A 14,254-nucleotide genomic window follows, 5' to 3' on the forward strand; every position below is an offset into this window, starting at 1 on the left:
TTTATTCCTTTATTTGTTTATTTTAAATTTCAGTAGTTTTGGTTCTGCATGTTTGTCAAAAATAAAATAAAAATAATAAAGTACGGTCGGCTGCTAGACTTAATGGAGAAGATTATGTCTTTATGATACACGAGGAGTTTGAGTTCAGCGAACTTCTCTCGTCCACCGAGGCCTGAATGTTCTTACATGTGTAACAAGCTGTAAGAAAACATCTCATGACAAAGTGTTTGTGAGTGAGGGAGGTAAGGTGGTAAACTCAGAGAGAAGGACATGGGGGACTATTTATATAACTCTGAAATGGGACCCTGAGCATGTGTTTCTGTCTGTCAGGCTGCACGATCAACTGATGGACACACAGAAGCTCACTTGCTTTCTCTTTCATTGCCTTATATCCTGTTTTTTCCTGACAGGACACCGGTTGTTTTGTGGAATCCTCTCTGTATTTTCACCTTTGACTCACCTCCAAGGTTAAACAGAGTCTTAAACTTCTTCCCTCTCAACTTCTTGGATCTGCTCTTTTCTCCTGTTGGGATTTTTTCTTCTCCTTTTTTTCCACTGCCTGGTTGCCTGCTCTCCTGTGTGAATATCAAGCCTTCCTCTCCCCCCTGCTCTCCTTCTCCTCTTCCTCCCATCTTCCACCGTTCCCTTTCCCCTTGTGCGTAGTTTTTGGGCTATGCTCTCCTCACCCACTATGATTCTCCAGCCGTATGGACTGCCTGTCTACCAACAGCCACCCACATGCTACCCCGGCATGGTTCAGGTAAAACACTCTCCTTCGTTTGCTGTGTAAACTCAAAAATCTCGCTCAAATGTTTGTCTTCACAAGCCAGCTTTGTCAAAAGTCCTGCCTGTCAGGCACCCGGGAGCCTTGAAGCCTCTTTCTATGGTGCCTCAAGATTCAGGGATAGGAACTGAGAAACTAGAGATGCCATTACATGAATGGAATTCAAATAAAATCAATAGGTGAATGAGCAGCAACCAACAAGTATTTTCATTTATCCACTTAGTCGCCAGCACCAATTAATTAATCAGTTGGTTGCAAAAAGGTACAAAACTCCATGCTGACATGTTAAAATTTCATGTTTATTTGACCAAGATAACTTTCAACTTTGAATGATTTTTTCATGGTAAATTAGAACTCAGTCTCAGTATAGCCAATAATCTATCAATACATCATCCCACTGAGGAGGAGGAATTCAAAATCAGAAAGAACAGAAAATGGCCTTGACTCAGTGAGTCACATCTTGAATGTACTTCAGATTAGTGATGTTTTGCCTAATAGTGACATGACATCTCATTCACAGAGGAGATTAGAAGAAGTTAAAACCAAAGAGGCCTGATGGGAGATGGACAAAGTTCCCTGATTGTGAAATAGCTCATTTAGTCAAAACTAATGATATGTGGAGGGTTATCTTTAGTTCACTTGTCGTGGTGATGCCAGCAGGCTATACAAGTGTGTGCGTGTGTGTGTGTGTGTGTGTGTGTGTGTGTGTGTGTGTGTGTGTGTGTGTGTGTGTCTAAGTGTCCCTGACCCAGTAATGCCACCATGCGTCTGGTATTTCTCTACCTTGTCTCTATGCTTCACACCAGCTGTATTTTTAGCTGTCCTGATAATCACAGGAGGAGATTCTGACACCTATCTTGTTTTCTGCAGTTACTGTTTTTAAAACCAGTGTGAAACCTGCCTCGTGTGAACTCACCTTCACTATTGTCCCTTTAGATATTGTGTATTTACTAGCCTCGACATAATATTTACAACAGAATATTTAATTTTATAGGAGACTTGAGGTGTACAGAAAAGTATGTGTGACTTGGACCAAAATAAGAATACTTATTTCAATATAATGGATAGAATTTCTAAGCCAGGTTCCTGTTTAAAGAAGATCATGCTTTCATTAACCATCTTGTCCTCACTGGATCATATTTCAGTACAAACATATTTCAAGTATGGCTGAGGCCTTCACTGTATTTTACTGACCAACATGTTTATGATGACATCTTGATTCATTTAATGATTTTTTTTTTCATGATTAGGGAGTTAATTCTCTAAAATATACTGGCACTATAAAATTAAGTTTACCAAGTTTGTGGTAGTTTGATTGAAGTGCACCATCCCTTTTGATTTTATAGTAGTATTCTGTCGGAGCGACCAATCATAAAACATGTCGGTCTTGTTTTCGTCGGTTTCCAAAGTATTTCCTGTCTCTCTTCCTTGTCAAATATTTAAAAAAAAGTGTATAAATACACTTTATGCGGGAACCTGTGTAGGAGAAATCAGGGCCAAGATAACGGAAGAAAGTTTGAACCGTTAGTTTCCTGTTGCCAGCATGTGTAGCTTGGCCGCTACTAAAAAGCCACATCTGCAGTTTGTGTCGTCTGCGCGTAAATCCTGCGGCAGCTGTCCCAGCAGGCACCTGGCTCAGAGCTGTTGACCTCTGACCACAAGCTGACAGCTGAGCAGGGAGACGAGAGAAACAGGGAACAAATGGAAATCAAAAAAAGCCTGTAAGGAGGAGGAGAAGGGAACACGGTGTCTGTCCCTGCTCACACTGTCACGCTTCATCAGGCAGAGAGGCTGGAGGATACAACAGATTGTGTTATCTTCACCTATTTAACACTTTTTATCACCGTTTTCTTGAGATAAACAGGCCACAGGCAAAAGTTAGCATTGGGAACATGATCCAGACTGATAGTTAATGCCGCTAGTAAATGAGTAAACTGAAACACCTTGGAGTTTGACTCCCAACCATAGGTCACAACATCTCCAGAATTCTGAAAACAATCAACACGATAGCTAAAAATCTATTTAAATTAATTTAAATTTCCAATTTGTCCTGCACCACGAGATGAACAGTACTGTGCTGTAAGTTCAGTCTCACCGAGCAGCAGGAGACAAGTTCCAGTCTGGTTTTTTTCTGTGTTAAACAAAACACAGCATCAGAATCAGCATTCAACATAAATTACACATCGACATACAGCAAGTGACGAGGACCACGACAACTGAACAAATTAATTTAAGAAATAAATAATAAATACTGGATGAAAATTTGTGTGTGGGATGGATGAGTATGTACATTGTATGACATACGTATCTACATATATAATCATATTATTAACAGCAGAACAGGATTTACAGTTATGTACAAAAATCAAGCAGTGTCCATATGATAACCATTCAAATCTTATCCACCACAGTCACATAGCTTCAGTGCATTTAACTCCCACACCTGTTTCTTTCTTCAGTGGTTGTACACAGGTAAACAGCTCCTCAACTCACGAATGCTGTGTGCATTGCATCAGACCCCTGGTGTTTTATTACCCCTGAGATCCAACACTCAGAGACTTCAGTAATCTGTCCAGTTTGAGCTGTGAGACTCTCTGGTTGTCTGCATTGTTGCTGCAGCTACACACAACATTACTTCAGTGGATGTGGTTTGGAGAATCCATCTCGTTGTTTCTGCGGCCCTGCTTCTTCCAATTCCTCCCACATATGTTTACCAGGATCTGCATATATCTAATTTATCACACGTCTAAAGTGAGACAGCTCATTGAGAGATATATGAGATATATGAGACATTATGAGACGACAGAGGACAGAGATTTAATTATAACAGATCCTTTCTAAATCCCGATGCTGGCTGGCAAAGTTGTGGTATTTTGTTTGTAAGGCAACACGAGATGTAGAGATAGCGCTTCTCTAATCCTTCATGTGCGTGAACGTATTGATGATGCAGTGGAAAAATACCCAAGAACCAGACTAATTAATATATCTGCTAATATCAGGTCAAGGCTGATATAACTGTATCGGCTGGTGACAGAAAGTAATTGCCGTAAATATTCCTAAAGATAAATTGTTTGTCACTTTCGGTAATAATGAGGAGTAATGTTTTACTTAAATGAGTGTTATCATCAAAATGTCTATAAAAGTTAAGTTGGGAGGGTTTTTTTGTGTCGAGAAGTGAACATGATTTCAGTGTTTTGGGAATTTCAATTATTGTTTCTTTACAGGCTGAAGAAAGTTCTCTGTGCTTTTCTTTTATAAATAAGTTTGAGATAATGTCATGTAGAGCCAAGGCTGTCCTTTCATGGCCCCTGAAACGTTTACATTAGATTGAACTAACAACAGCTGCATCTTAAAAGGTTATTTCATGTTTCAGTGGGTTAAGCAGCAGCTGCAGTGTCCAGACAAATGTGTCACAGCAAAAATATTAGGTTCCACTAAACATTAAGGTACAAAATGATGAGTGAAAGTACCAGTAATTCCAAATTGTAAAGTCGTTACTCTGCTTACTATACTGGATCCCTCAGTAAGGGGTTATCTGTGTTGTTGTGCTTTTCTTCCTCAGAGGACTGTTCATAATTCTTTGTTTGAGCATGAAGTCCCCAAACATGAAAATATTAGACCTTATTTTACAAGTTGATTCCTCCGTTTTTTAAAAGGCAAATAAGCATATACACACAACATGAATGTTATTGAAATGTAGTTGGTGATTTAAAACATGTCTCTGTAAAGTAATAGAACCATTTTGTTTTTTATTCTCAGAGGAAACATATATACTGTCCTAAAACTGAAGGAAAATACAACTTTAGGGAAGAGCTGTGTGTGTAATCAGGGTTGAGAGTGTGTGTGTGTGTGCGTGCGTGTGTGTGTGTGTGTAGGTGTGTAAAGTGAAGGCAGGGTGGCTGGGTGTGGGCAGCAAGGTGATTGACAGTTACAGATGACCACAGCTGGTGTGGCCCCCTGCTCCCTTTTGCTCCTGCCATCATTTGATGTGATTGGTGGCTGAGCAGAAGTGCTGGTGCAGTGGGCGTGTGGTCAGCTGGCGTTACTATAACATGGGGCAGTTGTTGGACAATGCATCAGAGATTGAGGAATGCAGTAAAGGGGTAAGACAATGCTTTTAGTTCCTAACCTGCAAATTCACTTTTTGTATTGAGGCCGTACAGGATGATTGTTCATCTCTCTTTTCTTCTGTGGTTTGGGTCTGTTCTCACAGGTACTAATGTGTTTTCATTGTTTTTCTTTTGATTACTTAACAAAGTTTGAGTTTGGTTTGTTAAACCACGTTGTACTGAATGAAAGAGTAACATGATGTGAGGAAAAAGAGGCTGCGCTGTCCAGATGTTTCTCTAAATCTATGATGGTTGTTAGAAAGGCTACAACATTAGCTAGATTGATCTGGATATAGCTTTTCGATTATCTGGTTGATCATTTCATATGTAAAATGTCAGAAATAGTACAAAATTCCTTTAGTTTTGTTGTCTACAACTAAAAAAGTCACTTTACAATGAAAAAGCAGCAAATCTTGAGGAGACAATTTATCAAAACTGTTTTTTGAATCGACAGATTGTTTTGGCTCTAGCTGTTAGAGATTCTTTTCATTTTAGTATATCTCTGAAGACCCTCAGTCATCCAGGTCATGGTATCTTCAGAAGTTTGCAGAGGCAACTGGACTTGCTTGTGTTCCTTCAAGACGTTTCACTTCTCAAACAAAAAGCATCTTCAGTTCTTAAGAAGTTTTCATTCTCTTCATTTTAGTATTTGTACCTTAGTATAAGTTACAAAGCATGTGGACATTTAAAGGTTGTGACACTTAAGGAGGATTAAACATATGCTTCCATTAAGTTGGAATACTCTGACTCTTTATAAAGTTGTCAAAAGGCCTGACGTGTCCAGATTTTCGGTTCCTAGTGCAAGTGATGCAGCAAAAATGTCCTGAATCCCAGACTTCCAAACGTCACAAATGAAGAAAATAAAAGTATGAAGTCTGAATTCAAGGATCCAAGAAAACCCTACTTAAATTTTTGTCTCAAATTTTAGAAACGGTCCTCCAGAGCCACAGAAAACATGATTCAAGTATTTACACCAGTTGAGTTGTATTCCCTGTGACATGTAACCTGATGATTATGTGTAGAATCAGTGGTGTGACCCTTCAGTCATGCTACAGTATGTTTATTCGTGATAAACCTTTCATTACATGATATTAACTATGATATTTACTCCTTTGTTCCGGCATTTTGTAAAAACAGAGAAACTCATCCAGCAAAAACTTCTGATGTTTAGTTTGTTTACACCTCAATTATCCTCACCCCACCCTCCCTCTTCTCTCTCCTCTTCAGGGAGGTGCCCCCCAGGAGGCCGGCCCGGGCAGCGGCGACCCCGCCCTATCTCAGGTCTACGCCCAGCCTCCCTCTTACCCCCCACCGGGTCAAGGTCTGCCAACATCTGCGGGCAGACTGCCACCTTTGGACTTCACCTCTGTACATGCCGGTACAGAGTATGCAGAGCATCACCAACTCAGAGTCTATCAGGGCCCTCAGCTCGAAGGCGTCGAGGCCCTGACGTCCGGATCCGTGGTAAGAGCAGTTTGTAAAGATGTTAATGAATACACATGATGACAAAACCTTCACGTCCAAACAAAACATGATCTTCCAGAAGCTAATGTGGCAACAAACCCTGCTGTGACAGGTAGTCCGTCCATATGTCCCATGAGAGGAACATGGCCAGATAGAGTTTCCCTCTATATTTAGAGAACCACCACCACCACTGATGTGTCCATGTATGGGAATGCAGCTCACACTCAGTGCAGTTAAGTGGGGGTGGGGGGCAGCTGAGAGGGGGTTTGTTGTTGAAAACGAATCCCCCCTCTTCCGTCTCCCCTGTGTCTTATTTAGCTACCATTAGAACAGATCAGCTTTCAAGATCCGAGCTGAGACAGTTTGACTCGATGCTGACGCTTCACAGTCAAGTAGAAGATGTAATGTTGTGGTTTTTCTTCCATTTCAAAAACAAAAGATTTCCCATAAAGGTTAAAAAAGGAGTTAACGTGAGAGGTTGTTACAGATAAAGTCAATAAATGTGATCGACTCCAGATGTTAACTAAAGTTTGATGTTTGTTCTCCACTCTGTTTTTGTCTCAAAGTGTATTTGCAATGAAAATAAGAAAATTGTTGGACCAACTTAAAAAAAATACTTCAACTAGTATCACAGAAATGAATTAACTTGTATTGATTTGTTCAAACTGAAGCAACCAAGTCATATTACCACAATCAATAACTTTAATTTGGAAATAACCTAATTCATTTATGTGTTAACAAGTAATTTTTTTAAGTTGGTCCAACTTTTTCTACTTTGTGCTTATACTCTTCTACATTTAATTCCACTATCTTTATCTGACAGTGATAGTTACCAGTTAATTGTTACCTTTTGTGTTTTATGATTTTCAAAAATTTAATTATGCATTTTTATAGATTAACAACAACTTACATTAAAATGTAGCACCACATTGACCAACTACACTGTAAAAAGAGAATTTCCACACCAACCTAGTTAATTACTTCAATTGATAAAATTTAGCAATTGTGTTGATATAAATTAACTTTCATTCATTTTTGTGTTATTGTTTTAAGCTGGTTAACAATGATCTTTTTCCGTGTACAATGATAAGATGTAAACTTTCAAGTTTTTATTTTTTTAATTTTAATACTTTTTCAAGATGCTAATTGCTGGTAAATCCAGGAGTAGATTTTAAAAAGATTCTCGTGATATTGGACGATTTTTTTTCGACTTCTACCAAAATAAGAACTCACTTTAGACACATGTTATTTTAGTGGACTACTTTTTTTTGCAGTTTAGGATATGACATGAACAATATGGCAGGTCGACTCTGCGTCCTGTCGCTGCAGCACATCTCTCTTCTTCCTCCTCTCATAAATGGTGTTTTGTGGCCCCATCTATATATTTTATTACTAGAGCCCCTGACATACTCGGCTCCGCGCTGATTTTCGGGGAAAAGTTGAGACATCGCCATGGAGGGAGGGGGTGAAAGGGGGAGACTGACCAGATGAGCCCCTTCCCCCCCAATGAGATATCGCTCAGGTCCAGAAACACAAATCTGCATCGTGACTTGACACCACTGCCCAACTCAACCCTCTCTCCCTGTCTGCCCCTCCCCTCCAGCCTGTGTCTGTGTGTGGGTGGATGTGACGTCTTCACTGTAGTTCCCCACGGCCGCTCGCTGTAGTGTAACACAGCAGCGGCCTGTGTGTGTGTTTGTGTTTGTGAAACACTTCCCTCTGTGAGTGTGTGTCTGTGCCTTTTCTCTGTCAATCTCCACTTATTAATTATGCCCGGTGACAAATGACCTTTAACCTTTGGCAGAAAAGCAGCACCGTGATCCCCCTTTCCCCCCCCCCTCCCAAACTGACCCTTGTGGAACGTTTAGTGTAGATCTCTCCCCCACTCCCCCATCACCTCTTCCTTTTCAAGCTTTCTGCGCACCTTCTTTGCCTTGTGTACTTTGGTTTCATTTTATCTTTTCACTGCTGCACCGAGGCCTCCCCACTCTTTATCTGCCTCTTGGTACTACAATGCTAATACTTGGGACTGCAACTCTTGTTTCCAATTCATTTGACTTTTTTTTAACTTTTTCCTGTCAACATTTTTTTTTCGTTGCTCCCTGTCTTTTCTTTCTCTCTTTGCTGAAGCTCACTGTACTTTCTTTTCTTTTCTTTTTGCCTTTTCTCGCAGACCTTTTCTTTCTCTTATTCTCGTCTGGACTCATTCACTTGTCTTAAAAAATGTTTAACTCTGTTTATGCAATGGTTGATGATGCTGGTTGACAAACACAAACCTGTACACACGCACACACTAGCATCGTGGTGCATTGTGGGATAGTGAATGTTTTGGTTTTGGCACATTAGTCCTTGATTTTCTTTTATTTTGCATGAGGCAGTTTTAATTTGTCTATTATTACCGTAGTTTTATATGTATTTTACAGATTATTGCAACTGTTTAGATAAAATGAGATGATATAAAGTACTGTATTGTTTTTCAGAGGAACTTTAATGTTTAACCCTCTTTGCCTCAGCTGGAGTGAGCGTAGTTAATTGTTGGATATTTAATCTTTATTATATACTCAAAGGACAGGCATGTATTTAAGACGCCTCACTAAAAATGGAGCTCTTTTCACGCCTCCTCACATTTGCCTGAGAAGGATCACTGGTTGCTGAATGCTCTTTGGATTTTGGTTTGGATCACTTGACTTCCTGGACGTTATCTCTGCCTAATGCCATGTGATGCTTACGCGACTGAACTTTTACACACAGCAGAAACCCTCTGACAGATTTTGCTCAATAGAATTGAAATGATTATTCTCCCCTCTTTTCTTTTTTTGCTTTTCTACTGATGCCCTCTCCCCATTTTTCCTCACATCTGTCGCATTCTCCCCATTGTTTGTTTTCCATCTTTCTGTTCTTGTGCGTTCCTTCCCTCTCGTCCGTTCTTCTTTGGTCCATGTGCTGGCAACCCTTCCTTTTTTCCCTCTTCGTCCTCCTCCTTCTATTTCATACTTTCTCGCTGTCAGGAGGACGCTTTGGTACCCGTGACCTCTGACCCCCAGTCTCTGAGTGTGTCCGTGTCATCGGGAGGCGGGGCAGGAAGTGGAAGCGATGAGGAGGGGTCAGGTAAGGCCCAACCCAAACGCCTCCACGTCTCCAACATCCCGTTCCGCTTCAGAGACCCAGACCTCCGCCAGATGTTTGGGGTATGAAGTTCATCCGATACACTACAGATAATAAGAATACAAAGATTTATCATACGGATGCAATTATCATAAACACTAATTACTGTTATTCCAAAATCCATCCATCTGACACCTGCAGCAATTTGGCAAGATCCTTGATGTAGAAATCATCTTCAATGAGAGGGGGTCCAAGGTGAGTCTTACAGAAACAAACATGAGAAGAATTTATAATGAAGAGACATAAAGAAAATAACCATAAGATCGTACAAACCTGAAGGGCTTTGGATTCGTCACCTTCGAGAGCGCGGCTGAGGCCGACCAAGCTCGAGAAAAGCTCAACGGAACAATCGTGGAAGGGAGAAAGATTGAGGTCAGTGAGATTTCCCAACATTTGTAGGTTTTCCACATGATTATTCTGTAAAATCCCCCTTTTACCGCTGCTTTATTGTTATTGCTGTCCTCAGGTTAACAATGCCACTGCAAGAGTAGTGACCAAGAAGCCCCAGACGCCTCTGGTGAATGGGGAAATTTCACGTAAGACGCAACTTGTTAACAAACGCACATTTCTGGTTTGAGGGCTGAGGGATTCTGGGAAGTTTCAGCTTCTAACTATGTTTTTTCTTCTGTGCAGCTTCTGGATGGAAGATCAACCCTGTCATGGGAGCAATGTATGCACCTGAGCTCTATACAGGTGAATAAACATAGCACCTTTATCGCTTTATCAGATCCGTACAATTTACCATTTATAATTGAATGTTTTGTTCTTTGTTTTCTGCAGTTGCCAGTTTTCCGTACCCTGTAGCGGCTCCCACCTTGGCCTACCGGGGCTCTGCCCTGCGTGGTCGCGGTCGAGCCGTCTACAACACGATTCGCTCTGCAGCTGCAGCCACACCTACTGCTGCTGTCCCCGCCTACCCTGGGTAAGAGTCTGAGTCCTGTGGTGTCCGGTCAACGTTTAATTCATTCACTACAAATCACTGAAATATTGTTTTTACTCGTTTTGTTTCAGGGTTGTATACCAAGACGGATTATATGGAGCAGAGGTCTATGTAAGTATCTGTGCTTTTCTTTTACCCCATCTATCCATCCATCCATTCAACCATCCATCCATCCATCCATCCATCCATCCATCCATCCATCCATCCATCCATCCATCCATCCATCCATCCTTTCATCAATCCATCTATTCATCCATCCATCATATCACACTGTATGAAATCAGTAAATGTCCTGTATGTCTCTGTCTTTATTTGTTCCAGGGTGGATATCCAGCAGCGTATAGAATGGCTCAAGCAGCATCTGCTGCCACAGCGACCTACAGTGATGGGTAGGTAGATAAACATCATATCAGTCATCAATGTGTTCCTCACAACAACACTTGAAATGTTGAAAATAAAACAGTGATGTACCATTATATCTGTTAGATAGATGTTGAAACTCGGTATCTCCTGTACATGGAGACATATCACAAGTGATTTGATGGGTTTCAAAAGCAATGTCACACATTGTGTGAATTCTCACTTTTTTCACTAAAACAAGTTGAGTTCCTATGTGAAGGTTCTTACTTCCATAAGACACAGTTCTGTGTTTTAAGCCTTTGCACTTCCCTCAAATAAGCAAGTTTTTCCACTTTCAACATTTGTCAAACACATCTTCACTAAATGTGACAACTTTTCAACATCTTTACAATGCGATTAGTGTTATGTGCTACATAGAAGAACAAAAATAGTTTTTTTTTAATTTTCAGTAAAGTAAATATGTTGCCAAGTTAATAGCTCCCATCAGAAATGACCTTTGTATTCTTTCGGTGTTTAAATGACATGTTAAGTCTCTTTTAATCTACAAGTTCCCATTATGGCTTTTATAATGTGCTGAATTTGACTTTTTTCAGGCAAAGTCTTTTAATTATAATCTAATAATTTAGTATTTCTGAGTGCGGAGAAGGTTTTGACATGGTAGTGGACTGATGGGGGCTGTTTGTTAGTCACAACTTCCTGTGGGACCATCCTGGCTGCGGCCTCCATCAGGACATGTGTGACATTTACATCTGTCTTTGTCCAGATATGGACGGGTGTACACCACAGCCGCAGACCCCTATCACCACTCAGTCGGACCAACGACGACATATGGAGTTGGAACAATGGTGAGTGGAGTCAAAACACACACACACACACACACTGCAGCTGCTGTTTAAAGCTGTGTTGCTACATCTGCGCTGACACCTGCTGTACTGATCTGTCAACAGGCCAGTTTGTACAGAGGAGGATACAACCGCTTCACCCCATACTGAGTCCCCCCAGCAGAGGGGGGAGAGAGAGGCTGGTGTTTGTCTCTCTTGGGACTCTGGGATTGGCTGATCCGTGGACACAGGACAGTTTATGAGATCCTTATACTGAACGTGGAAGTGGTTTTTACCTCCTGCCTCCATCGCACTCACCTCTCCCCCGGGAGACTCAACTGCCGGAAGCTGTAAATACTGTAGGAACCCGTTGCTCTCCACAAGGAAAACTCAGCACATGGAAGGGGATGATATGTAATATTTATATAGATATAGATATATAAACAGATGCTTAAAGCCTTTAACGGATGATTGTTTTCTGAATTTAAAGAGTTAAACAGTAGAGAAGTAGGTAGCTGCTGAGAAAAATACTGTGAGAAAGACTTTGGGGATTCGTGTCTGGGGTTTGTCAAGTTTTCACGGGTCAAACTGTACAATGTTAAAGGACTAATTTTCAAATGACAAGTATTTACATGTGTGGTTGTGTGTGTGTGTGTGTGTGTGTGTGTCTGTGTGAGCATATGAGAGAGGGTCATGCATCAACACTGTACCCAGAGACAGCTGTGACACTGGTTTTACAAACACACAACTAATGTTTGTCTGGATGTAGTTGGAATTTCACCATTTTTGTTCTCTTTGCCTTTTTTCTCTAACAATCTACCTCTCGTACATTTTAAGCTTTTCAGACATCGACCCTGTTTCTTTTTCTCTGATCTTTAATCCTGCGGAGTTTTATTTTCCTCTCCATGAATTCTAATTAGTTTCTGTTTCCGTGGCTCACTGCCTGACGAGCCTGGGGCCTGTATCCAGAGCTTTGAGTTACTTTTTCCAGGTTCTTTTAAATATTTATCTTACTTGTGTTCACCCAGGGAAGTTTGATTTTGCTGAGTTGCTTTTATCCCGGTTTTATTCTCAACGTGAGCTGCAGTAAGAAGCTGTGTTTTGCTGTTGGCTTGACTTCACAGACTGAGGATTAGAATCCTTGGTTTCTAGAACTTTTCTGCTGAAAAGACAAGATAAAATCTCACAATGTAAGAATTTCATTATTCTCTTCTGTCCTTTGCCTTGTTTCTTTCCCTGTTTGCTTTATTTTCTCTCTCCTCCCTCGCTCAAATCTGCTGAACGACTTCTTGTGTTGATGGTTTCCTCTTGGTTTTGTCTTTGTGTTTGTTGCACTCGTTGCTGCTGAGCTTGACATTTACACCTTTGAATAAAACTGTTTTCTCTCTTTTCTTTTTCTCTGTCCTTTATTCTAGTCTATTGGTTTTCCATTCTGATCCTTTTTTTCCATTTCTTATCATTTGCTTTGCCTCTTTAGATTGATTTTTTTCTATGCACCTTTCACCAAGAGGCCTTGATTTCATTCATTTCGATTTTACTGAGGCTTTCACCTCATCAGAAAATTCTATTCTATTTATTGCTTCTGTTTTCTGTTTCCTACTTGTACTTTTCTTCCAGTTTCCATGCATTCTTCCTTGTTTCCTTCTTTTTCTCCTCAGTCTGTCCTCCTCTGTGTTCTCTCTCTACTCTGTGTGAACTCCTCCTGTCATTCTCTCGCTTTATTCTGCTCTGCAGTAGTCATACTTAGTCGCATAGATTTAAATCTCTATTCCTGCTATTGAACTTTTCTTTGAGCATCTTTCCTTTCAAACATTTGCTTCTTACTTTCTCTCTTTTTGCAAGATGCTTAGTTTCCTCTTCTCATTTTCTCTCTTCTGCTCCTGTATATAGATCTCGCTTTATTATTAGCTCCTAGTTTCTGTGCTTCTCTCCCTCTGCCCTCTCTGACTTTACACTGTATATATGATAAGACTGAGTTAGTTTTTCAGCTCTACTTTTTCCTAATTTTCTCTTTCCTGTCTTTTTTAAATATAGTTTCTATTCTTTTTACTCTTAGCTCTTTCTCTGTCTGGACAGTCAGGCTTTATTTCATTTAAAACTGACTCAACAACAAAAAATAATTGTATATAATTAAATTATGTATTTTGCAGCTTTAGTTTATTTGATTTTAATGGTTTATTGTCAAACACAAGAACCCGTGGTCTTCTACAGACAATGAAACCAGCATGCATCTTGTTATTTTAAGGGTTATGAAAAAGATCTAAATTTATGTCAAGTCAAATATAAACCTTTACAAAATGTTGAGCCACATAGAGGTTTTCATTACTGGTTCATCCCATTAAACGATTATTTTCATTCTTTTCCACTTTGAGTGCACTTTCTGCTAACAGCTTTGGACTTTTACTCTTTTTCTGCTGCTTTTCCAATCTTCTTTACTATTTTCTGCTCTTTCCAGTAGCTTAACTTTTCCCTCTAAATCTAACTGTTTAGAGCTCAATTCTTCTTTCAACTTATTGCTTGTAATTCTACATTTTCTCCATTCTTGTTTCTGCTCTACTTTCTATCATTTCAGTTTTCTGTCTGACATTAAATATTTTTTCCCACCAACTAC

At 40.1% G+C, this 14,254-nt stretch overlaps 1 protein-coding gene across 2 annotated transcripts; it reads left to right on the forward strand.

The window, feature by feature from the left end:
• Nucleotides 1-291: 291 nt before the first annotated feature.
• Nucleotides 292-13,033, forward strand: rbfox1l (RNA binding fox-1 homolog 1, like). 2 transcript variants are annotated; one of them, XM_035163324.2, is made up of 12 exons: nt 292-760; nt 6,121-6,357; nt 9,366-9,545; nt 9,664-9,717; nt 9,802-9,894; nt 9,989-10,058; nt 10,156-10,215; nt 10,303-10,444; nt 10,534-10,573; nt 10,778-10,851; nt 11,586-11,667; nt 11,770-13,033. In XM_035163324.2, exons 1-12 carry the CDS (start codon nt 674-676, stop codon nt 11,812-11,814), a joined length of 1,164 nt encoding a protein of 387 aa, XP_035019215.1. In that variant the 5' UTR covers nt 292-673; the 3' UTR covers nt 11,815-13,033. The 2 variants fall into 2 exon arrangements, with proteins under 2 accessions (XP_035019215.1, XP_035019216.1); XM_035163325.2 differs by having other exon boundaries at nt 296-760; nt 10,784-10,851.
• The last annotated feature ends 1,221 nt before the right edge of the window (nt 13,034-14,254 follow it).

This window comes from Hippoglossus stenolepis, chromosome 8 (assembly GCF_022539355.2).
Source record: "Hippoglossus stenolepis isolate QCI-W04-F060 chromosome 8, HSTE1.2, whole genome shotgun sequence".
Lineage (NCBI taxonomy): Eukaryota > Metazoa > Chordata > Actinopteri > Pleuronectiformes > Pleuronectidae > Hippoglossus > Hippoglossus stenolepis.

What these genes read in the sequence shown, in the direction of transcription:
- rbfox1l (XM_035163324.2), top strand. Translation starts at nt 674, where the DNA reads ATGCTCTCCTCACCCACTATGATTCTCCAGCCGTATGGACTGCCTGTC. An exon ending in CCCTGACGTCCGGATCCGTG is followed by an intron (nt 6,358 to 9,365) that starts GTAAGAGCAGTT and finishes TCTCGCTGTCAG; the next exon opens with GAGGACGCTTTGGTACCCGT. An exon ending in TGCACCTGAGCTCTATACAG is followed by an intron (nt 10,216 to 10,302) that starts GTGAATAAACAT and finishes TGTTTTCTGCAG; the next exon opens with TTGCCAGTTTTCCGTACCCT.